Source organism: Acomys minous (genome assembly GCF_964271855.1).
Source record: "Acomys minous genome assembly, chromosome: 16".
In the NCBI taxonomy this organism is placed as follows: Eukaryota; Metazoa; Chordata; class Mammalia; order Rodentia; family Muridae; genus Acomys; species Acomys minous.
The window spans coordinates 64,834,256-64,856,861 of NC_140498.1; the positions used below are offsets into that span (position 1 = coordinate 64,834,256).

Consider the following 22,606-nt stretch of genomic DNA (forward strand, 5'->3'; position numbering starts at 1 on the left):
AGCATATACCTGCTGTGACGCAGCCGTTGGACTCCTGTGTGTTTATCCTAGAGATATAAAAAGTTATGCTCATACACAGGCCTGTACATGATTGCTCATATCAGCTTTAGTTGGAATAGATCTAAACTGGCGACAACCCAGATGCTCTTCTCTTCAGAAATTGGTAAGGAAAATGTGGTACGTCCAAACCATGAAACAGGTAGCACAAACAGAAAAGAGGAAAAGCTATTGATACACTTACCAAGTGGATACTTCTTAAAGACATTGTGCTGAGTGGGGGGAAAAAAAAACATTCTTGACATTCTCATGAGAACAGCTGTAGTGACTAGAATGGGACCCAGGAGATTTTTGTGTTGATGGGACCATCCTATATTACGGTTGAGGTGTTAGCTGTGCAGATCCATATGCATGATAAAAATGTGTACAGATAGTCCTCTCTCTGAGAACAATATGGGAATACAAAGACTGGCGAAAGTCTGGGGCTGGAGAGATGTCTCAGCAGTTCATCCAGGTTAGTGCCCAGCACTCATGTTAAGTGGCTGTAACTCCAGAGCCAGTGCACCTGACGCCCTGCTCTGGTCTTTGCAGGCACCTGCACTCATGTGCATAACCCACACACAGACACACAAATACACATAATTTGTTCTAGTTAGGGTTACTATTGGCTATGATAAAACACTGTGACCAAAGCAACCTGGGAAAGAAAGGGTTTATTTGGTTTACATTTCCAGATTGCTGTTCATCATGGAAGCAAGTCAGGACAGGAACTCAACCCAGGAAGGAACCTGGAGGCAGGAACTGAAACAGAGGCCATGGTGGAGCACCACTGACTGCCTTGCTCCTCATGGCTTGCTCAGCCTCCTTTCTTATAGAACCAGGACCACCATCCCACGGGTGGCACCACACACAATAGGCTGGGCCTTCCCCCCAGTCAGTCACTAATTAAGAAAATGCCCTAGAGAAGTGGTTCTCAACCTTTGGGTTGTTAGCACTACTTTTAAACTCTATTTTATTGGGGTTCTTATAGCTCTACCTCCCACCCATCCCCAACACTAGGTACGAGAGAAAGAAGGTTAGTGGGGGAGAGGGGGGAGAGTTCTCTTTATTCTAGCTGGTTAGGGTATTGGGGTTCTTTGGGGCAACACCAGTCTCAGTCGTCAGGATATCCAGCAGTCCAGCTAACCAACAAACTAGCGAGTGGCAAACGCAGCAGAACAAACCAGCAGCCTTCTTCCTCTTCCATCTGTCTCCTCGAAGTGGCCCTGGAGCGTTTTCCCCCTTCTCTCTGTGCTCTGATATATTTTTTTAATTTTATTGATTTATTCATATTACATCTCAATGATTGTGCTCTGATATTTATACCTTCTCAGAGTCCTCAGAATTAAACTTAACTGCAGCTGGAAAAGACCATGCCCCTCTTCGAAGCTGTTATCAGCTGACAAAAACCATTCGTGTGCCCCACCCCATATGCCACACTTAGAATTGAAACAAAACCTATTTACATAATATAACTGAGTTTTTTAAAGAAACCAAAGCTTCCACTACAGTGGGTCATGACCCCTTTGAGGGTCACATATCAGATATTTACATTACAATTTATAACAGCAGCAAAATTATAGTTATAAAGTAGCAACAAAATAATTTTATGGTTGGGGGGGTCACCACAACATGAGGAACCATATTATAGAGATACAGCATTAGAAAGGTTGAGAACCACTGTCTTACAGCTTGCACTTATGGAAGCAATTTCTTTCTTTTTGTTTTTTTATTTTTTGTTTTGTTTTTGTTGTTTTTCAAGACAGGGTTTCTCTGTGTAGCCTTCGCTGCCATGGACTCACTTTGTAGACCAGGCTGGCTTCAAACTCACAGCAATCCACCTGCCCCTGTCTCCCAAGTGCTGGGATTAAAGGCGTGCGCCACCATGCCCAGCTATGGAAGCATTTTCTTAATTGAGGTTCCTTCCTCTCAGGTGACTTTAGCTTGTGTCAAGTTGAAAAAAAAAAAAGCTACCTGGGTGTGATGGCGCACATCTTTAGTCTCTGCACTCGGAGGCAGAGACAGGTGGATCGCTGTGAATTTGAGGCCAGCCTGGTCTGCAAAGTGAGTCCAGGACAGCCAAGGCTAACATGGAGAAACCCTGTCTTGAAAAAACAAAAAAACAAAAGAAAACAAACAAACAAAAAAGCTATCTAGGTAAAATATTTTTAATTTACAAAAGCCAAATAAGGTTGTAGTCAAAATCCAAGTAAGATTATAGCCCATACAAAATTTCATTGTGGACTTGGAGATTAAGAACACTGCTTGTTCCTCCAAAGTCCTGAGTTCAAATCCCAGCAACCAGCTGGTGGTTCACAACCATCTATAATGATGGCGTGAAGGCATACATGCAGCCACAGTACTGTATAATACATAAATAAATCTTAAGAAAAAAAACAAAGAAAGAAAATGTCTTTGTGGGGGCTGAGGGGAACCAAGTCTAGGAACAATATGTTGTTTTGTGGCTTTCATAAAGTGGGTGTGTGTCTGTCTGTCTGTCTGTCTGTCTGTGCGCGTGCACGTGCAGGAACATGTGCATGACATAGCATGTGTGAAGCTCAAAGGATAACTTTTAAGAGTAGTTTATCTTCTTCCACCATGACTTCTAGGAGTCCAACTCAGGTTGTCAGGCTTGTACAAGTGTCTTTGCCACCTGAGACATTTCACCAGCGCACATACGCATATACATTGTCTTAATAACTCCCTATGAGGCTTAACCTATTTTAAAATTAAGCTTAAAGGGGGCTTAAGAAGAGACTAAACCAATAGCAGCTGTGTCTACAGAGCACAGTACTATATTCAGTGGGATACAGATGTCGGTACTGAGAGTTCTAAAAAAGAATGAGGCCCAGGAGCTTTGTGGCCACTTGTGGACCCAGGACAGCTGCCTGCTCCGGTCATACAAGATGGGAGGGTTTCCAGCTAGGCTAAACAGAAACACCCTTATGTTTTTCTTTCCCTCCGTTTGAGAGTGCACTGAAATGATAGCAATACAGAATAACACACATACACACATACACACACACACACACACACACACACACACACACCACATAAATCTACATATAGTGCAGAGATCTGAAAGGGAAATATCTGTTGACAAAAAAGGAATCTGAAGAAAATTTGGGTAATATGGCTGGAGATGTAGCTCAGTTGGTAGAGTGCTTGCCTAGAAGGCATGAAGCCCTGTGTTCTACCCCAGCACTACATAAACCGGGCACTGTGATGCCATGCACCTGTTAGCCCACTTAGAAAGTCTAGGCAGTGAAATCAAAAGTCCAAGGTTTTCCTTGGCTACATAAAGAATTTGAAGCTAGCCTAGGATACATAAGCCATGTGAGGGAGAGAAGGAATGAAACAAGGAAAGAAACGTGTCCTTTGAGTAATAACGGAGTGGTGGCTGGTTTACATGTACCCAAAGGATCCATAGGGAAGTATTGGGGTAAGTGATCCGTTCACCCTAGGACCCCAATGGCCAAGGGTAGGGACCAGGACAAACAGGGCCGGGATGTATATATGTACGTTTGTATGTATGTATGTTTGTATGTATGTATGTATGTATGTATGTATGTACATATGTACGTGGTTAAACTACCAGGTTCCATTTCCTATCCCAGCTGCCACTGAGAACATATCTCTTCTGCCTACAGACCAGAGATTTAATTTGAGGACACATTGGAGCCCAGGTCTTGAAAACACCAGAGCAAAAACCGCACAGAGGAATTTGGTGGACACTGGTTCAACATCCTCTGTTTCTCGCCCCCATTTCTGACTGTTAGAAAGCCTAACCATCTGTTGGATGCTCTCCTCTCCTTTCTGCCCAGTGGTTGGGAATTAGCAATGTCTTCGTAGAAACAATGGCCCTGAGTGCTGTCTATGGTCAGGCTCCCCAGGGATGTGCTGTCTACACACTGTGATGGCAGCCACCAGTCAACAGCCACCTAGCACCCACAGCTTTGCGGCAACAAGAAGAGCTTTACTTGTAAATATGAACTGACTTTTTAAAAAAGAAGTGTGTGTGTGTGTGTGTGTGTGTGTGTGTGTGTGTGTGTGTGTGTAATTAAAAGCAGCACCTATGATGACACACACACCTATAATCCCAGCACTCAGAAGGTTGAGGCAGAAGGATCATTAGTTTGAGACCAGCCAGGGATACTTAGCAAGACCTTTTCTCAAAAGAAAGCAAAATCAAAAGCTTAAAAAAAAAAAAAAAAGAATAAAAGAGTTAGGATGTAAATTTGAGAATAGTTTTCAGATGTAGAGCATAAAGAGGGAGTGGAAAAATAGAGAAAAGGTAAAGTTAGATAAATCCAGGAAGCATAAAACCTTCATCTGAGCTCCAAAAGAAACAAAAGGTAAAGCAAGTGTTTTCCAGATCTGACAGACCTATTTTCCACATGGCGAGAAGCCACCAAGGCTCTCATAAAATAAATGGAGAAGATACACATAATGAGGCAGACCAGTGTTCAATTTTACAGTGTAGGAAAAAAGAGATGGCTTCTAAAACAGGAAAGCCTGAAGCTGAGGATGTGACTCAGTCAATTAAGTGCTTGCTTGCAACAACCATGAGTGCCTGGGTTTGGATCTCCAGTAGCCATAAAACCCAAGCACCGCTGTATCCCAGTGCCATGGAGGTGGAGCCAGGTGTGTCCCTGGGTCTTGTTAGCCAGCTGGTCTAGCAGAATTGGCAAACTCCAGGTTCAATAAGAAACCTTGTCTCAAAACTCAAGGCGAGGAACACTAGAGGACACCTGTCCCTGACCTCTGGCATCCACACAGACATGCATACGGACAGCCCGAAAGAGTCGGCGTAGGAGAGCAAAACAGACAAAAAGACAACCAACCAGCAAAAGTGGATGCGAGAGAGAGTAAAGCAGCATCTTAAACGTTCTGAGGGAGGCAGATCAGTATACTATACTGCCCAGCAAACCAGCAAACACATGCCAAGGTAAAAGCAGCCCCGGGGGTAGTGAGATGGCACTTGTCACCAAGCCTGATGGCCTGAGGTCAGTCCCCAGGGCCCACAGGGTGTCCTCGTGTGCTGTGGCATATTCACTTTCCTCCTCTCCCTCCCTCCTGCATACACTCAATACATAAGTAATTTTAAACTTTTAAGTAGTTTCGGACATGCGGGGTCACGGATGCACCTCAGACATCATCCTTACGTGATTTTTGGGGACAGTGAGAATGAGAGCTCTCAATACAGGCAGCCAGATCGGACCATGCAAAGACGACAGCGTGGCCGACATGAGGGAAGGCAGGGCAGGCCAAGGGAGAGGACAGGGAGTCCCTGGAGAAGGTTCCAGAAGGGGAAATGACTTAGGAGAACGGTGGGGCCGTTCTATATATTTGAGAAAAAAGATTGACAGGCCCATGCTTGATCTGACCCGGCACGGAAACGGGTTTAAGGTAGATGCGTAGAAGCAAGGGGGAAGAGGGGCAAGCCGACTGTTAACTCCAGGAAAAACAAAAAGGCTTTATGAAGACAGGAAACGTGATCTCCAGTGCATTCCTTGCATTGCAGTAACCAATACTTACAGTCACAATAAATGCTACTGACGGACCAGAAAGTTGTCAATTACCCAGGCAGGATGGGGGGTGTCATAGAGAGGTAGGTCCCCCTGAGTTACAAGAGGAAGCCAGAAGTTACTGTCTAAAATTGAAGCCAAGTGAGTAGTCAAAATGGCGTCAGTAAAAGGGAGGAGCAACCACATGATTAGAAGCATTCTTGGGAGTAACAGCAAGGGTGAAGAAAGAGTAAGATGTGGGCTTTTTCCTTGTGATTTTTATCATTACTCAACTGTTGCAAGTTTTCATTTACCCTCTATTTCCAGTTACTAGTGGAGAGCCTTTTTGTCCCTCCGAGGGACTCGAGTAAAGATCTGACTCACCGAGTGTTGGCTCGCTGGCCACCTCCTACCGTTTGGTCATCTGCGAATGCTGCATACACGGGAGGAGGGGAAGGGCAACCCGACGGGTCCGCTTAGAACGATGAACACGGGGCAACTTGTTGGTCGGATATGAAGCAGGCATCTGTAGTCACCGTATTTAATGCATTCTTGGTCACAAAGCCACCATGGGAGTGCCTTGTCCTCTATTCTGTACAGCTTTAGGTAATATGAAAGCAAAATTGCCCTGAAGTTTTCTAAGTACTTGAGAGCCACAACATGTTCCCTTAATTATTAATTACGTTGAGATAGGTGCTCAGGCAGACTGTTTCCTAATGCTAAAGTGACAGCATCTACTTGCACCAGAGAGAATTATTTGGCCTCTAGGCTCACAGTCCCCACAGGGCACCGTAGGGATGTGAATGCTGGCTGCTTGCTCCACTTATAGCAGATTCTAGGCAACCCTTGGGTAGCTGAAAACCGCTGGATTATATGCACCTTGCTGCCTATTCCATCGGGTCAGAAAATCAAGTTCCTTGGGACTTTTACATCTGCTTTTTTGGGGGGGAGAGCTGAGGATTTGGCTCAGTTAGCACACCTGGAGCCCTAGTTTTGATCGCCAAAACTGTGTAAACCAGGCATAGTGATACATGCCTGTAATTCTAGCACTTGGAAGGTGAAAGCAGGAGGGTCAGAAGTTCAAGGTCATCTTCAGATACATAACAAGTTCCAGGTCAGCCTGGGATTCCTGAGACCCTGTCTCAAAAAAAAAAAAAAAAAAAAAAAGAGGCGTGGGGGTAGGGCATTTGAGACTCTGTTGTCTGTAAATCCTATTATATAGGAATTCCAGGCCGCACAGTGACAGAATCTAGATATTCCTCCCTCTTTTGCCTATTAATGTCTTTGTTTTATGTGTTTGTTTTTCAGAATGTTATGGAACAGTTCAACCCTGGGCTCCGAAATTTAATAAACCTAGGGAAAAATTATGAAAAAGCAGTGAATGGTAAGCATTTTGATTTTTCTGAATTGATCAATATAAAGCACATATGATATCTCTTAAGTTAATATTTTATTTACCTTTAAATACTTAACATTGAATTTTAAACAGCAGTGCAGAGTGGTACTAGCGTATTTGAAGTGAGTAAATTGAGTAATAGTAAAGGTACTATCAGTAACATATTTTAACTCTCAGATTGTGCTTTTTGATATACAAAATTAGGCTTTTACATCATTTTCATGAACTTTTCTACTTTTTAAAATAATTCTTTGTGAACTAATAATTTATATGTATACTTTAAAGTATTTGAAGTATTTGAATATGGCCAGGTGTGGTGGTGCCTCTAATCCCAGCACTTGGGAGGCAGAAACAGGTGGGTTTCTGTGAGTTTGAGGCCAGCCTGGTCTACATAATAAGATCCAGATCAGCTGAGGCTGTGTAGGGAGAAAAGCAAATAATAATAACATTTGAACATTAGTGTGCTGCTGCATGGGAATCATTCATGTATCTATATAGAAGAACTTTAGATGGATTATATTTTCATTTTATTTTGAGACAGAATCTCACTTTGTAACACAGGCTAGCCAGCTTTGAACTCCTCCCACACTCTGTAACACCTTGCTGATGCATCGTTTTTGCAGTAACACGAAAAATAATATTTTTAGCCTCAGTGGAAGAATATCTATGCTAAAGGTTGGGCTTAGGTTTTTGGTTTTTTTGACAGGGTTTCTCTGTGTAGCGTTGGCTGTCCTGGACTCGCTTGGTAGATCAGGCTGGTCTCGAACTCACAGCGGTCCACCTGCCTCTCCCTCCCGAGTGCTGGGATTACAGGCGTGCGCCACCACCGCCCGGCGGGCTTAGATTCTTATTGCAAAGTAAGTGCCTCGTTGAAACTGAATTTGAAACCAGGCCTGGTGGCTTAAATCTATAATCCCAGCTGCTTGGGAGTCTGAGGTAGAAGGATTACAAGTTCTATGCTAGCTTAGGCAAGTCAACAAGAGCTTGTCTCAGAGACGGAGAGAGCAAGAGGGAAGGGAGGGAGGGAAGCATGGGGGAGATGTCACAAGCAGCCGGCTAGCTAGGATGTACCTGCGGGATCACCTACAAGCCGGAGAAGTACTTGTCCAGCATCCCCAACAAAAAGGTAAGTGTGGCCCTCGGCATCTGCCTCTCGTTAGGACCCGGGTTGCTAGCTCTCTCGAAAAGGTTTTCACTGGGAAGACTGACAAGCAGCCGCTCTTGCCCTCCTGCTAAAACCGAATGCTGTTAGAATGCACTGATACCCACCCTAGAACACGGTTCGAGCCCTGAGCTATGGATGACAAGTCACTGGAAAAGCGGCCTGCATGGCTGCGCGTTTTCACCCTCAGCCTTCAGTACCAGGAAGTAGATTAAGGCTGGGATCTTGCTCCTCTTCTTCCCAGCCCTGTCTTCACCTTTGACAGGCACCTTTCCCTCTCCAAGAGCAAGAGGCTGGCCTCGCAGCTCTCCCCTGCTGACTGCCTAATCGCCAGGCCACAGAGCCGTCGCTGCCTCTCCGGTCCTCAGAGGAAAATCACCATGACCTGTAGAACTTTCTTCCCCTGTGTAGCCTGAAGTTCTTCCTGAGGCAGAGTTACAGACTGAGCGAGCCGCTTGCAGGTTAGCCTCCTGTTAACGGGACTTCTTCTCCCCGAAGGGCTCTTACCACTTCACCACCTCCTAGACACGGTTCTGGACTTGATAAGTTTTCCCAGGACTTCGCTGGCCATCTGGATTATAGTTTTGCTGAGGCCACTGATAATTTTGGATACGTGTATAAAATCCCTTGGTAAGAATCTGGAGTGAAGATGAGGATGCCACCCACAAGTGCGGTCAGCAGCTTATGAAGGCGGAGTGACGTGTGAAGGGCTGAGAACGAAATCTAGATCTCCGCCACAGGGATCTGAGCAGCCGTGACTGGTGTGGACTGGAGCAGGCAGGAGACTTTCCAAGCGCTCAAGCTAAAAGATACGGCATATCAGCAGAGAGGCACCGCTTCAAGCAGAGAGGTTGAGCCCTGGTGCCACACCAACCTCGGGAGAAGCTTTGAGCAAGTGGGACTGGACAGTGTCAGCTTAGCTATGTGTTGCAATGTAGCACCAGGCCTACTATTGCACGAAATACTGTAGCTTCCCAGAGACTTGGTGGCTGAAGGTGCCACCTTCTATTTCCCCTGTAAAGGCAAGACAGCTCTCTGGAGTCTCAGGGCTCACTCCACTGGAGGCTTGACACACCCTGTCCTCAGGTATCCCTTCTCCATCAAGACCTTATTAGGCCCTTAATGGCTTAGCATTTACTAGGTTCCAGTGCAAGCCGTGCTTGTTGGTACCGCACTGTCCAAAGCAAGTTTATTATGGCCAGTGTCCCAGGGAACCACAAACTTGAAATTTGGAGGGGTGCAGTTCACTGAAACTATTACAATAAAAGTCTGTTGTGAGCTTGCAGAATGTGGGCTTGTGGGAGCTCAGTGGAGGTTTTAGCAGAATAGAAACCCAATGAAACTGTGTTTTAAGAAAAAAATTATCATCCAGGTATGCCACATGCCTTTAGCCCAAGCACCTGAGTGCCAGAGGCAACTGTATCTCTGTGAGTTCGAAGCCAGCCTGGTCTACAATAGTGTGCTCCAGGACCGCTAGAGTTTCATAGTGAGACCCTGTCTCAAGAAACAAATGAAAAATTATATTGTAGGAGTATATATATAGATTACTGTAGACTGCGGAAGTGATTAAACAATCACTAAAATAGAATTCATAGGTTTCCTTAAACAGTAAGAAGTGGAAACTCTCACAAAGGGGGGGCAGAGTTATCAAAATACTATTTCACTCTTTATTAGTTCTGGATAAGTTATGTACTTTTAAAGTTAATTTAGCTTTATTATAAAATCAAAGCTATTTTGAAAGACTGAGGCTATGTAGTTTTGAATGTAAGTCAACAGTTAATTTTTTTAAAATCTCAGCTTCTTGTGTGGGTGTAAACCAGAAATTTTGACTGCTGTGTAATTCTGAACGCAGCTCTCCCACTAATGTGCCCTATCAGTACTTTGCAACTTAAGTCTTTCGTTGGAACATCATCTACGGAGTTGGCATTTCTCTGGCAGCGCCGTTGTTTTTAGGTGGAGTTGCTTTTTCTTCAGTTCCAGCTAAAGTACCATGATTTAAAAGCTGGGAAGGGAAGTACCTCAGCAGGAGCTGTGTGCACTACGGCTGACTCACACTGACCTTGGGGACAGCCTGAAATGTCTCCACTCCCTGAGCAAAAGGAGCTGATAGCATTACCCTCCCTTGTCTTAACATTATAGATTAGCTAAGTAAGGACTTGGAAAGCCTATATAAATGCTGTCTGTTACTGTTAAATACATTGTACCTTCTTCTCCAGTCTTAGAAAATGATAAGATAGCAGGCCACTGCATTTCTTAAACTTACATGCAGATTCAGTAAAAACTTTAATTTATATGTATTTTTAAAACTCTGTAGTAAATGATGAAATAAAATTACAGGGGCAGGAATTTGGCCTGTGATACCTTTCAGCTACACCTATACATGATAAATCCTCCATTTAAAAGGTGGACTGTTAGGTATGGGGATGCAGCTTAGTGGTAGAGTGCTTCCTTAGCATGTGAGAATTAAAAATACAAATAGGCGTTGGAGTCACGGCTCAGCAAGACTTGCTGCTCTCGCAGAAGACCAGCCTGAGTTTCGTCCGCATCACCATCGGGCAGCGCACATTGCATGTAGCTGCAGCTCCAGAGGATCTGATGTCCTCTTTCGGCCTCCGAGAGTGCCTGCATGTATACAACATAGTCACACACAGACATACACATACATATAATTTTTTGTTTGTTTGTTTTGGTTTTGTTTTTCAAGACAGGGTTTCTCTGTGTAGTTCTGGCTATCTTGGACTCACACTGTAGAGCAGGCTGGCCTCAAACTCACAGAGATCCATCTGCCTCTGCCTCTGCCTCTGCTGGACTAAAGGCATGCGCCACCGCTGCCAGGCTCATACATGTAACTTTTTATCTTAGTTAAAAAATAGGCACTAGAGCTGGGCAGTGGTGGTGCACACCTTTTATCCCAGCACTCGGGAGGCAGAGGCAGGCAGATCTCTGAGTTCAGGCCAGCCTGGTCTACAGAGTGAGTTCCAGGACAGCTAAGGCTACACAGAGAAATTCTGTTTTCTCTCTTCTCCACACATGTGTTCATAAATACATGTAGACACATACACATACTAATAAATCAGTCAATCAATCAATAACAACCTACGTTGTTGTTGTTGTTGTTGTTGTTTCATTTTTTGAAACAGGGTTTCTCTGTATAACCTTGACTGTCCTGGAACTCACTTTGTAGACCAGGCTGGCCTTGAACTCACAGAGATCCACCCGCCTCTACTTCTGCCTCCCGAATGCTGGGATAAAAGGCATGGACCATCAGTGCCAGGCAACAACCTAATTTCTAGCCTGGCCTCGTGGGAGGCATAGGTTTGTAATCCCAGCTAAGTGGGAGGCTAAAGCCAGAAGGGTTACAAGGTCAAGGCTAGCCTAGAAAACTTAGTTGAAACCTGGTCACAAAATGAAAAACACAACAAAAAGTCTTGAGTGTGTAACCCACTGGTAAAACACTAGCCTAGCCTTGAGTTCAGTATCCAGTACAGGGGGATACTTTTTTAAAAAACAAATTGGGACAAAACTGCAGTGTAGCTTCTGACTGTTCTGTGGGTAAAGAGAATGGGCCAGAAGCCCGTTTAGTTCCAAGTTCCTGTGCTCTCCAGAGCTCCAGGAAAAAATGATTTCTCTGCATGAAGGCAGGCTCTGAGTGTAGGGGAAGGGTGGAGATTTTTTTTCCTCCAAAATCACACTGGCTCTGGCTGGATCGTGTTGAAATGCTTGCTTGTCATACACCGTTCTCAGGCTTAATTGCCTGTAAAGCAAAAGAGGCCAGGCTGCTGTTTGCCCGTCTCCTGCGAACTTCATTAGAGAGCTTTGCAGAGCGGCCAGCCCTCAGCTCCACAGGGGACGTACCTCTTCCAAGTACCTTCAGGGTTTCAGGGTCAGTTTGAAGGAGAGATGGTTTTTACTTTTTGATTTTTTTAAGACAGGGTTCTTCTCTGTAGCCCTGACTGTCCTGGACTCACTTTGTAGACCAGGCTGGCCTTGAATTCACAGTAATCGGCCTGCCTCTGCCTCCCAAGTGCTGGGATTAATGGTGTGCACCACCATACCTGGCTTAGTTTTTACATTTTTAACTTATTTTAAATTGTGCGTGCCTGTGTAGAGGAGGGGGGGTACTAGAGGCTAGAGACATTGGATGCCTTGCAGCTTGAGTTACAGATGATTGTGAGCCCCTCAACATGAGTGCTGGGAACTGAACTTGGGTCTTCTGCAAGTGTAGGATGCACCCTTAACTGCTGAGCCATCTCTCCATTTTAGAAATATTACTATTTTTTTTTTAAGTTAAAGAACTGTATTTTTAGGATGATGAGAACCTAGCTTCTATGGCAGTAGAACCTTTGCTTGTTTCTGCTGAGCAATGGGGTTGTTTTTTTTTTTTTTATAAGTTTGCAATTTTCAAAATGCTAATGTATTTGAAATTTTATAGATTTTTTTTTAAACTCCCAGTAACAAATATGTTGGTTGGTTGTGACTCAGATAGCCTTTTACAGTGTTAGGGATTGAGCCCAGGACATAGTGCTTGCTAGGCAGGCACTCTGCACTGAGCCATGCCTTCAGCCCTCACCAGGGGATTCTAGGTAAACACTCTTCATTTCTTCAGACCATTTGGATTTTTGTTTTGTTTTGTTTGAGACAGGGTTTCTCTATAGAGCCTTGACTGTCCTGGACTTGCATTGTAATCCAGGCTGGCCTCGAACTCACAGGGATCCACCTGCCTTCGCCTCCGAAGTCCTGGGATTAAAGGCGTGCGCTACCACCGCCTGGTGGCATGTGCCACCTTTAGTGTGCTTTATTAAATGTGCTTTTGTGAAACAGGTTCCTAGGCCACTTGCACCCAATCTTCCTTGGGTGGTAATAATGACATGGCTGACCTCTAGTTCCCAGTCTGTTCCCAGCGACAGTTTGATGTCAGGAACACATGCCCTGGAACTAGCATCAGGAGTAGGCAGGGCTTTGTGAACTTTACTTGCTGAAACAGTCTGTTCTAGAACTTCTTGTAGCCAGAGGCACACTGGGATGCTGAACCTGTGTTACTTCCTCCTGTCCTTGTCTGAGTAATGATTTTGTGTTTCGCATTCCTGTCTAGCTATGATCCTGGCAGGAAGAGCCTACTATGATGGAGTGGCCAAGATTGGCGAGATTGCCACTGGGTCTCCTGTGTCAACAGAGTTGGGTGAGCCGACCATCCACTTATTTATTTATTTATTTATTTATTTATTTATTTATTTTTACAAAAACCTAGCCTGCTATACTGGGAGTTTGATAAGAGTATGTCAGGTGGCTCAAGTCGAATACAAAAGGGAACTAGTTGGGCACTGTGTTCATCTTGGCCCATGAAAACGAAGGGCTTTTCAGAGGGCAGACCAAGCCTGGAGGGACTCAGGGGGTGGGGTGGAGGACCCTTCCCAGGCCTCTTAGGAACTCTGCTCCTGCCTCTGCTGCCTGGGTTCTGGCCTGTCACCTCAAGCCACTGAAGTTCCACCTTGGAGAACTGTGACCTACATTTCGAACCAAGGTGGGTGAGACAGGCCTTGACCAGGCCAAGTGCTTCGGGTGACTCACCTTGTGGAAAATGACTCCTTGACTCCTTTATGCCGTGCTCTTGGCTCTCACTGCTTCCACGGTTGCCTTTGGTTGTGATTTTTCCGGTTTTGCTGGTATGAATGGATCCCCTGTGCAGGCTAGGAGGATGGCCACACCCTGGGCAGCCCCCACCACTGCCAAGGGAAGCTGGCCTTCTATTTACAGAGCTGTGCCACTTCACTGCGGTCATCTCCTGCAGGGCAGGGCCACTTTGCTAATAGACCCACATGTCACTCTCATCTTTAAAACTCCTGGGCTATGTTTTATTGTGCGGATGGTAAGAATTCTGCTTTAAGGATTCTGAAAAACATAGAGAAGAGAGTGAGTGTGTGTTTAAAGAGTAGCGTGTCCATCCCTGCTCCGTGCTCAGTAGTCTTGAGGCTTTTCAAGGTTGCCTGAGAAACCCACTGACCATGTTCAAAGGCAGGAACAAGCTAGAGGCTTGATGCTGGCGGCAGGCTGTGGGGTGTGCTGGGTTCGTGTCCTCCGGCTGCTTTGTGCCTAAAAAGTTGTAAAAGCATAGACAAAAGGCACAGTGTAAATCTGCCGTGGTGTTATGTGATGAGTAGCAACGCTGCCATGTTTAACAGAATCAATCGTATGTGGTTTTAAAAGCCCAGCCCAAGCTCTGTGGGCTTTGTGACTTTCCGGTGTCATGACGACCAGTAGAAACTCTGAAACATCATCAGTTTAATGACATGCATGCAGCCAGCCTTATGTAGCAGATAGCAATATTTTAGGCATTTGGGATTCCGGAAACAGCTGAGATGATAATAGGGTTCCAAAAATAAGATTAAATTAAGAAGAAGCATCTCATTGTGCCAGGCATCAGGGGAAAAAGGGATGGCCCTCTCATTAAAACATATGGTGCTCTGACTCACCACCACTCAGCTCGCTGTTTTAATGTTTTATGGGTCTTGCCACTGTTTAAATAAGACTCCTGTTCCACACCTTACTTTATTCAGCTGCAAGTTCGTAACACTGAATCAACTATTTCCACAGCAACAGTGTTGTTATAAACACCACCTTGAAACTCCAGTTTCAGTGGAGAAAGTATGTTGTGAAGGTTCCTCCTTCTGGGAGGAGGAAATGGACATAAAGTTCCTTCCAAGCTTCACTTTGTTTCTCGTTATCCATTTGTTTTTGTCCGCTCTCTCAGGGTCACTAGGGTTTGTTTTTCTTTTGTTGTTGTTGGTTTTTTTGTTTTGGTTTGGTTTTGTTGTTCTTGTTGGGGTTTTTTTGTTTTGGTTTGGTTTGGTTTTTTTTTTTTTTTTTTTTTTTTTGGTTTTGTTTTTTGTTTTGTTTTGTTTTGCCCATTTACAGTGCTTCCTTTAGATTAAAAAGTTCACCTCAGTAAGCCTTGCTTTGGGGAGGTCAATAACTTCTTTTGGCTTGCATGGTTTTTCTTTTTATATTGTTTAAAAATACCACACTATATTCACTTAAATTCCCAGTATGGAAGAATAGCAGGCAATTCACATTTTTTTTTTTTTAAAGCAGAAGAGGAAGGAGGAGGAGAAAGAAGGGCTGAGAAATGTGAACGTACTTGGCACACAAGCATGAGGACCTGAGTTCGGATCCCTAGTCTTCCATGCAAAAGCAGAGTGTGGCAGCACATGCCTGCAGTCCCATGGGTAGGGAGGCAGAGACAGGAGACGCTGGGCTCTGGTGGTCAGTTAATCTCCCTGAATAGGGAAACTCCGGATTCAGTGAGAGACCATCATCTGTCTCAAAAATAAGGTGGAAAGCAAGTAATAAAGACATATGACGTCACCTCTGACCTCCGCAGACATGCACACATGTTCACAGGTACTTGTACACACCTCTCTCCACCCCAAAAAAGAAAGAAAAAATAACCAAAGATAGATTGTGTTTCCTTCATTTTTTAGTACTTTTGTGTGGTTATTGCCTTTGGGTACTAGTACTCATAACCTTATGAAACATAAACTTTATTTAAGACTATTTCAGTTTGGTTTCAATTGTTGTGATAAAACACCATGACCTGATTCCTTAAAGTTGTTTTCTGACCTCCATATGTGTCCTATGGTCTACACACACACACACACACACACACACACACACACACACACACACAGGGACAGTACTGGCTAGCACACAAAGGGCCCTGAGTTCCATCCCTAGCACAAAGACTACAGTATAACTGCGGTGAGGCTGTGAATCCTTTCAAAATTTTCGTTCTGTGTGTCTTTAGACTCTGTTGGTAAAGATGGAGTGGATTCTTAGCTATAGATGGTTTCCACTTAGACAGGCCCACCTGGCATCCCTTCCCCTGTTGCTATGTGAGTAATTCAGTATGCTTTTGCTCAAACATAACAAAATGTCCAGCTTACAGTGATTTCAGCAAGAGGCATGTTTATTACTCCTTACAAGGCCAGGGGCAGCAAGTTCCTGCTCAGTCAATCGTCACCGAGACTCAGACCCCACCTCTTTCCTCTTGTCTTCATGCCGTTTCCTCGTGGCCCCAAGATAACTACCAGTCTGGTTATCACATTTGTCTCCTCGTTGTCTCCAAATACAGGAAGCAAAATGTCTTTTCAGGTGTGTCCTTTTACAAAGGAGCAACCCTTGCCCAGAAACCGCAGCGCACATTCTCCTGTGTCCCAGGTTAGGTCACACTCTCATCTATGTCCAGTTGCCAGAAAGGATTCCTTGGCGTGGCCAGCAAGGACTGCAGAGGAGAGGGCGCAGCTGTTAGGAGGCATCCCGACGTCAGGCATCTCTGGCATTAATGATCGAATGCAGTGGTTTTGGGTGAAGGGGAGAACATTACACAAATGTTCCCTGCAGACACTTGTAATGTCTTTTGTATGTGGCTCGGGTTGGAATGGCTTTCCCCGCCCCTCCCATGTGGACTGGTATGCATTTGCTCAGACCTTGTCACCTGTCCCACAGGCCCATTGCTCTTCTTTTCCCAGAAGACCACAGCTGTCCTTACCAGTCTGTTCCTTTTTCAAGGCGAGAGTCTAAGACAAAGGAAGGAGGGCATTAGGGATTTTTTTTTGTTTATTTGTTTCTTCCACCCACTGAGTTTTATTACTCACCTTTGATACTTTGTGACCATGGACTGCAGGGCGTTTCTCCTGTGTCTGCTTCCTTTCTTCTGCCCAGCACCTGCTTTCCTGTGTGAGTTCTGCAGCCCTGCGATTGAAAATTAAGGGAATACACAAAAATTAAAAACATCATTCATAAGGTCACTGCTGTGTACAGCTACCTGCCGTCAGCTGTACAGTCTCTTTTAGTGAGTGTGCTGTCAGACACTGTGCCCGCTTTTCTCTAGCCCACTCTTCCCAGGGAGAAATGTAAGACTGTCTCTAGTCACATTGTAGAAGTAGTAGCCAATCCTAAATACTTGTGAGTTGGGCCTGTGCCCAGCATTTTCACACACAGTTACCAAGTAGTTCTTATTGTAGGCCAGTGTGGTGGGTAACATGTACCTTCCATCTCTCACAGGCAAGGCCTAGAGGTGAGGTGACTAGTCTCAGATTGCTCAGTCAGTCGGTAGTCTGACTTTAGAGTCTGAGTTCCTATCCTAGGAGCCACTGAAGCCACAAACATAGGGGCCTTTTCATAAAAGGATGAAGCTAGGTGTGGTGGCTGATGCCCATGATCTCAGCACTCAAAGCCTGCGTTTAAGGTTAGCCTGAGCTACATAGTCACACCCTAACTCAAATAAATAAATAAATAAATAAATAAATAAATAAATAAATAAATAGGAAAAAGGGGGCTGGCAAGATGCACTTGCCATCAAGCCCAAAGCCCTGAGTTTGCTCCCTGGAATCAGGTAAGAGCATACACACCGTGGCAAGTTCTGCCCATATCCCAACCTCCCACATTTTTATGTCATTTTAAAATTTAAAAAAGAGAAAATTATCAGATTTGTTCTTAGTGGCAGAGCAGGCCTGGCCAGTGTGTTTAATGGTGACCAGTTCCCCTTGGAAATGATGGTTTCCTTCAGATTTGTCCGCTAACAGGAGTCAAGAAGTCCGTGATGCACTCGGGAGGCAGAGGCAGGTGGATTTCTGAGTTCAAGGCCAGCCTGGTCTACAAAGAGAGTCCAGGACAGCCAGGGCTCTGTGTAACAGAGAAGCCCTGTCTTGGAAAACAAACAGTGACATGGACAAAGCGCGCCCGCGCACACACACACACACACACACACACACACACACACACACACACAGCATTCACAAAGTGTCTTTTACTGCCCACTCAAGTTTAACTCTCACCTAGAGTGCATGCTGTCCCTGACCCCGAGGTCCTCAGTCGTTCCATTCACTCCTGGCAAAGTTTTTCTGAGTGATCCACAGGTGCAGTGTTCCCTTAGGGGTGGCTGCTGGGCCTAAGAGCAAACAGCAATTACCACCTCTGCTAAGGTTAAGAGATAAACCACCTCCATGGTGACCACAATGGGTCACTCTCCCTGGAAATGTACTTTGTAGCCAAACAAGACAGAGCAAGATTTGAGAAGCCCAACACCCGTACGGAGGTGGACAGGTCTAGCTGTCTTTATTGTGAAGGGCACACCATCCAGCTACAGCCCAGGACAGCGACGCCAGGCTACTGCTCACTACTACCCTGAGACCTCCCAGTGGGAGCAGCCCGTCACTGGAGAGACCTCTGTAGAGGTTGTGTTGTCAGTTCGCCCAGGCTGCAGAGCTTGGGCAACACTTGGCCTCGATGGCTGGGTAGGGCGCGCTTAAAGGAAGTGAAGGCCGCGCTGTGCAGGTTGTTTGAAGAGGAAATGAGATAACGTGCCTCCCAGCTTCTGACATATCAAAGACTATAAAGATGCCTCCATCCCCACTTTACAAACATTCGGGGAATCGGCAAACCGCACTAGTGCTCTTCTTAGACATTCTTTTCATTCATAAAGTAGGTAATGTGGGTTTGTAAGAATACACATTTTTCCACGATGACTCTTGTTTATTCATAGGGCAGTCATTCCATTCTCTCCTTCATATCTTTGGGGTTTTTTGTTGTTGTTGTTGTTGTTTTGTTTTGTTTTTTGTTTTTGTTTTCATTTCCCTTCCTTTTTCTTTGTTGTTCTTTTTCTAACTTCATAGCTGCCACATTTAACACGTTCATTTTAAATGCTGGCAGTTCTTGCTTCACATGGTAATAGTAACAGAGCGATGACTGTGCGAATTGAAACCTCGCAGTCATCTTAATATTCAGTGGAGAAAATTATGATTGTGGTGGGACCTTTAAAAAGATTCGGCTGAGTTGGGCAATGGTGGCGCACGCCTTTAACTCCAACACCCTGGGATCGGAGGCAGGCCAATCTCTGTGGGTTTGTGGCCAGCTTGGTCTACAAAGCAAGTTCTGGGGCAGCCAACACTACACAGAGAAGCCCTGTTTCAGAAAACAAACAAACAAAAAAAGTTTGGCTGAGCCAAGTATAGCAGCACACGCCTTAAATGCCAGCATTTGGGAGGCAGAGGTAGGAAGAGCTCTAAGCTTGAGGTCAGCCTGGTCTACATAGTGAGTTCCAGAACAGCCAGGGCTCCACAGTGAGACCCTGTTTCAAAGAACAAAACAAAACCTAACAAGTTTGGGTTGGGGATAAAGGTTAGTGGTAAAGCGCTTGCCTAGCATGCTTGAAGTCCTAGGTTCTGTCCCCCACACTGTAATTGGGGGGGAGGGGGGAATTGCTCAGGCCTGGTGACACATACCTATAATCGCTTGGGAGGCCAAAGCAAGAGGACAACATCACCATGCATGCATGCACATACACAGGTAGAGAGAAATTAAAATAGAAAAGAAATGAAAAACAATAGCCTATAGCCAAATGCCAGTGGAACTGATTGGGCTTAGCTGACTGAGCCAGTTGCTGTGCTCGGTTTCAGCCGACTCTGCATATGCAACCACAGGAACTAAAAGGAGCCCAGATTTATTGGCATATAATTGAAGGAAGTGGTTGTGATGAAAAGGATGAAGATGTTTCTGAGAAAATGATGCCAGCAAAATCCCTTCACATGAAAGGAACTCCTCAAGGCATTTTGTAACACCATGACCACAAAGGATACAAAGGTTACTAGCACAGGCCTTCTAACCTTTGACTCTTAGTCTCTGGAGGGATAAATCTTTGCCAAGAAGCTGACTGAGAGCTGGGACACCTGAGGCTCAAGATGGGCGGCTGTTTGCCAGCAAGTGATTTAAACCATCATGGCTACCTAAAGAAGCTTCTGTAAGGACCGGGTTGGGGGACTCTAGATAGGTGAATACAAGCTGGTTTGTGGCGTGGAGTGCCCAGGGGGAGAGTGGGAGCCTGCCCCCTGCTCTAAGCCCCTCTCCAGGAGTCTGTCTGTCCATCCGTCCTTCCTTTATTTCTTTTTTGGTTTTGTTTGCTATTGTTTTTAGATTTTTGTTTGTTTGTTTGTTTGTTTTTTAAGACAGTTTCTCTATTTAGTCTTGGCTGTCCTGGAACTTATGCTGTAGACCAGGATGCCCTTGAATTCAGAGATCCACCTGCCTCCGCTTCCTAAGCACTGGGTCTAAAGGCGAGCACCACCTCCACCCAGCCAGGAGTCCTTTCCAATGAATTAGTAATGCTTACCTGTTCTGGGAGACTCCCATGGCCAAACCCTTGGAAGCCAAGGTGGGAACCCCAGCTTAGAGCTGACAGGTGAAAGTGCTAGTGATAAATCTATTTCCTATCAGCTGCAAATCAGAGCAGCCGTGCGAGACTGAGCTCTCAGCCAGTGGGATCTGCCACTGTCATTAGATAGACAGCGTCAGAATTGAATTTAAGGCCATGCAGTTGTCATCCAGTACAGAACTGCTGTCTGGGTGTGTGTGAGCATGGCCACAACGCCTTCCGTGTCTTGAAAACACCGAGAGGAATTTGAGTTTGCCTTTTCCTACCCTGCACCCCACCCCCAATGCCTGTATTGGCGTTGTGCAACAGCTTTGCACACATGTCAGGTAAGTTCTCTGCCACTGAGCTCCATTCTCCATCTTTCTCATACGTATCTAATGGATCCAAACTTAGAAAGGATGTGACGGTTTTTTAAAGCACAGAAAAGATGTTCTAGATCCATATCTGAAGTTATATGAGAAGCCAGCAAGCACTGTTGGAGTTATTCCTGAGAAATTAATTGTTTGTTTTAAGACAGAGTCGTTATATAGCCCAGGCTTTCCTTAAACTCTTGGCTCCTCTTGCCTCGGCTTCTTAAATGGTGGGATTACAGGTATGTGCCGCCACACTTGGTTTACCCTAAACCAGCTCTGAAAAGAAAAGTCAACTGGTATGGTGGTACCCACACCCAAGTACTCATGAGGCTGAAGCAAGGGGAATCACAAGTTGAAAGACCACAAATTTAAGACCAGCCTAGGCTACATAATGAGTCCCTGCTCAGAAGAACAAAAAAACAAAACAAACCAACAAACAGAAATTAACTTTAATCCTCAAAGTTTCTAGTGATTTAAATTACATATCAAGAGAAAAGAAGGTAGGCTGGGTATAAAACTCGGTTGCTAGAATGCTTGCCTAACGCTCACAGTGCCCTGGGTTCAGTACCCAGACAGCATAAAAACAGACACAGTGGCACGTGCCTATAATCCTAGCACTCTGTTGGAGGCGGGTGTGTGTGTGTGTGTGTGTGTGTGTGTGTGTGTGTGTGTGTGTGTGTGAGAGTGATATATTCACAGTCCTTCTCAACTATATATTGAGTCTTCAGGCCAGCCTGAGCCACATCAAACTTTGTCTCAAAAATCAAAACAAAGGCCGGGTTTGGTGGCGCACGCTTTTAATCCCAGCACTTGGTCGCAGAGGCAGAGGCAGGTGGATCACTGTGAGTTCGAGGCCAGCCTGGCCTACAAAGGGAATCTAGGACAGCCAAGGTTACACAGAGAAACCCTGTCTCAAAAAACCAAGAAACAAACCAAAACAAAAACCGTTTAATATCATGCCAGCGCGTAAGCATGAATGATCCTGTCAGATGTTTGATAGGAAGAACTGTTTCTTACGGCGTGTCTGGACTTAACGGTCGCAAGCTGCATGATCCCAGCAACCACTGCCCTCTAGGAACTCAGTCCTCAACCACTTGGCCTCCCAGGGAGGACTAGACAGGGCGCAGCAGGTGACAGTGGTCTAACCCACGGTGTTTAATTGTTAAATAATAACTCACAGGGTCAAATGCACGACTGCGGGCTGCCAGGGTGTGACCTGCAGTCACACACATAAAGCCTGATGCCCGTCCACAGGTGCACAGCTCACATTGGCAGCACAAGGACCTCCAGAGAGGAAGGGCAGTGTGCGTAGGCTGCAGGCTTGGCTCTCGAGCGAATGGCATTTATTTTTTTAAACTTAGAGAGTGCTGAAAAGTTGAAAGAGAAAACAGAAAATGGCCAGAAGAAGGGTTTCTCTGTGCAGCCTTGGCTGTCCTGGAACTTACTCCGGAGACCAGGCTGGCTTCAAACTCACAGAGATCCACCTACCTCACTTTTTTGATATTTAATAAGAAATAAGCAGGGCATAGGGGAAGGTTGTTTGCATTTATTTATTTTTTAAAAACTACAAAAACAGCAACAAAAACCAAACTTTCTTTATATATATATATATATTTAGGTAGTGTTATTTTGTTCCAACTTAGTAAGCTACTCCATTATTTTGAGTTATGTATTTAATTTCTTTTTACACTTTATTTATTTGTATTTGTGTGTCTGCACACGCATACACATACATCATGGTGCTGGTATAGGGAGCAGAGGACAACCTGGGAAGGTAAGTTCTCTCCTTCCACAGTGAAGGTTCCAAGAACTGAACTCAGGTTGTCCAGCTTGGCAGTAGGCACCTTTACCCCCCAGGGCATCTCCCTAGACTCCAGACAAAATAAATTCTTCCTTCTAATCAGTACCCTGAAAGGCCAGGGATTTCTCCCTACCTCTTTCCTTTTC

At 45.1% G+C, this 22,606-nt stretch overlaps 2 protein-coding genes across 3 annotated transcripts in view; one reads left to right on the forward strand and one right to left on the reverse strand.

Moving 5' to 3' along the window:
- BAIAP2L1 (BAR/IMD domain containing adaptor protein 2 like 1) overlaps positions 1-22,606 on the forward strand; it is a 96,853-nt gene that overhangs the window by 24,574 nt on the left and 49,673 nt on the right. For both annotated transcript variants that reach the window (XM_084762517.1, XM_084762516.1), the window contains exons 2-3: positions 6,852-6,927; positions 13,194-13,280. In XM_084762517.1, coding sequence (XP_084618643.1) covers positions 6,852-6,927; positions 13,194-13,280 — 163 coding nt within the window. The remainder of the gene's footprint in view (positions 1-6,851; positions 6,928-13,193; positions 13,281-22,606) is intronic.
- On the reverse strand, positions 15,858-21,761 carry LOC311586474 (uncharacterized protein). Its single transcript, XM_084762525.1, has 5 exons — positions 21,677-21,761; positions 17,935-18,047; positions 16,753-16,849; positions 16,585-16,674; positions 15,858-16,379 (listed from the first exon to the last, which is right to left on the reverse strand). The coding sequence occupies exons 1-5, from the start codon at positions 21,707-21,709 to the stop codon at positions 16,317-16,319; spliced, it is 396 nt and encodes a 131-aa protein (XP_084618651.1). The 5' UTR covers positions 21,710-21,761; the 3' UTR covers positions 15,858-16,316.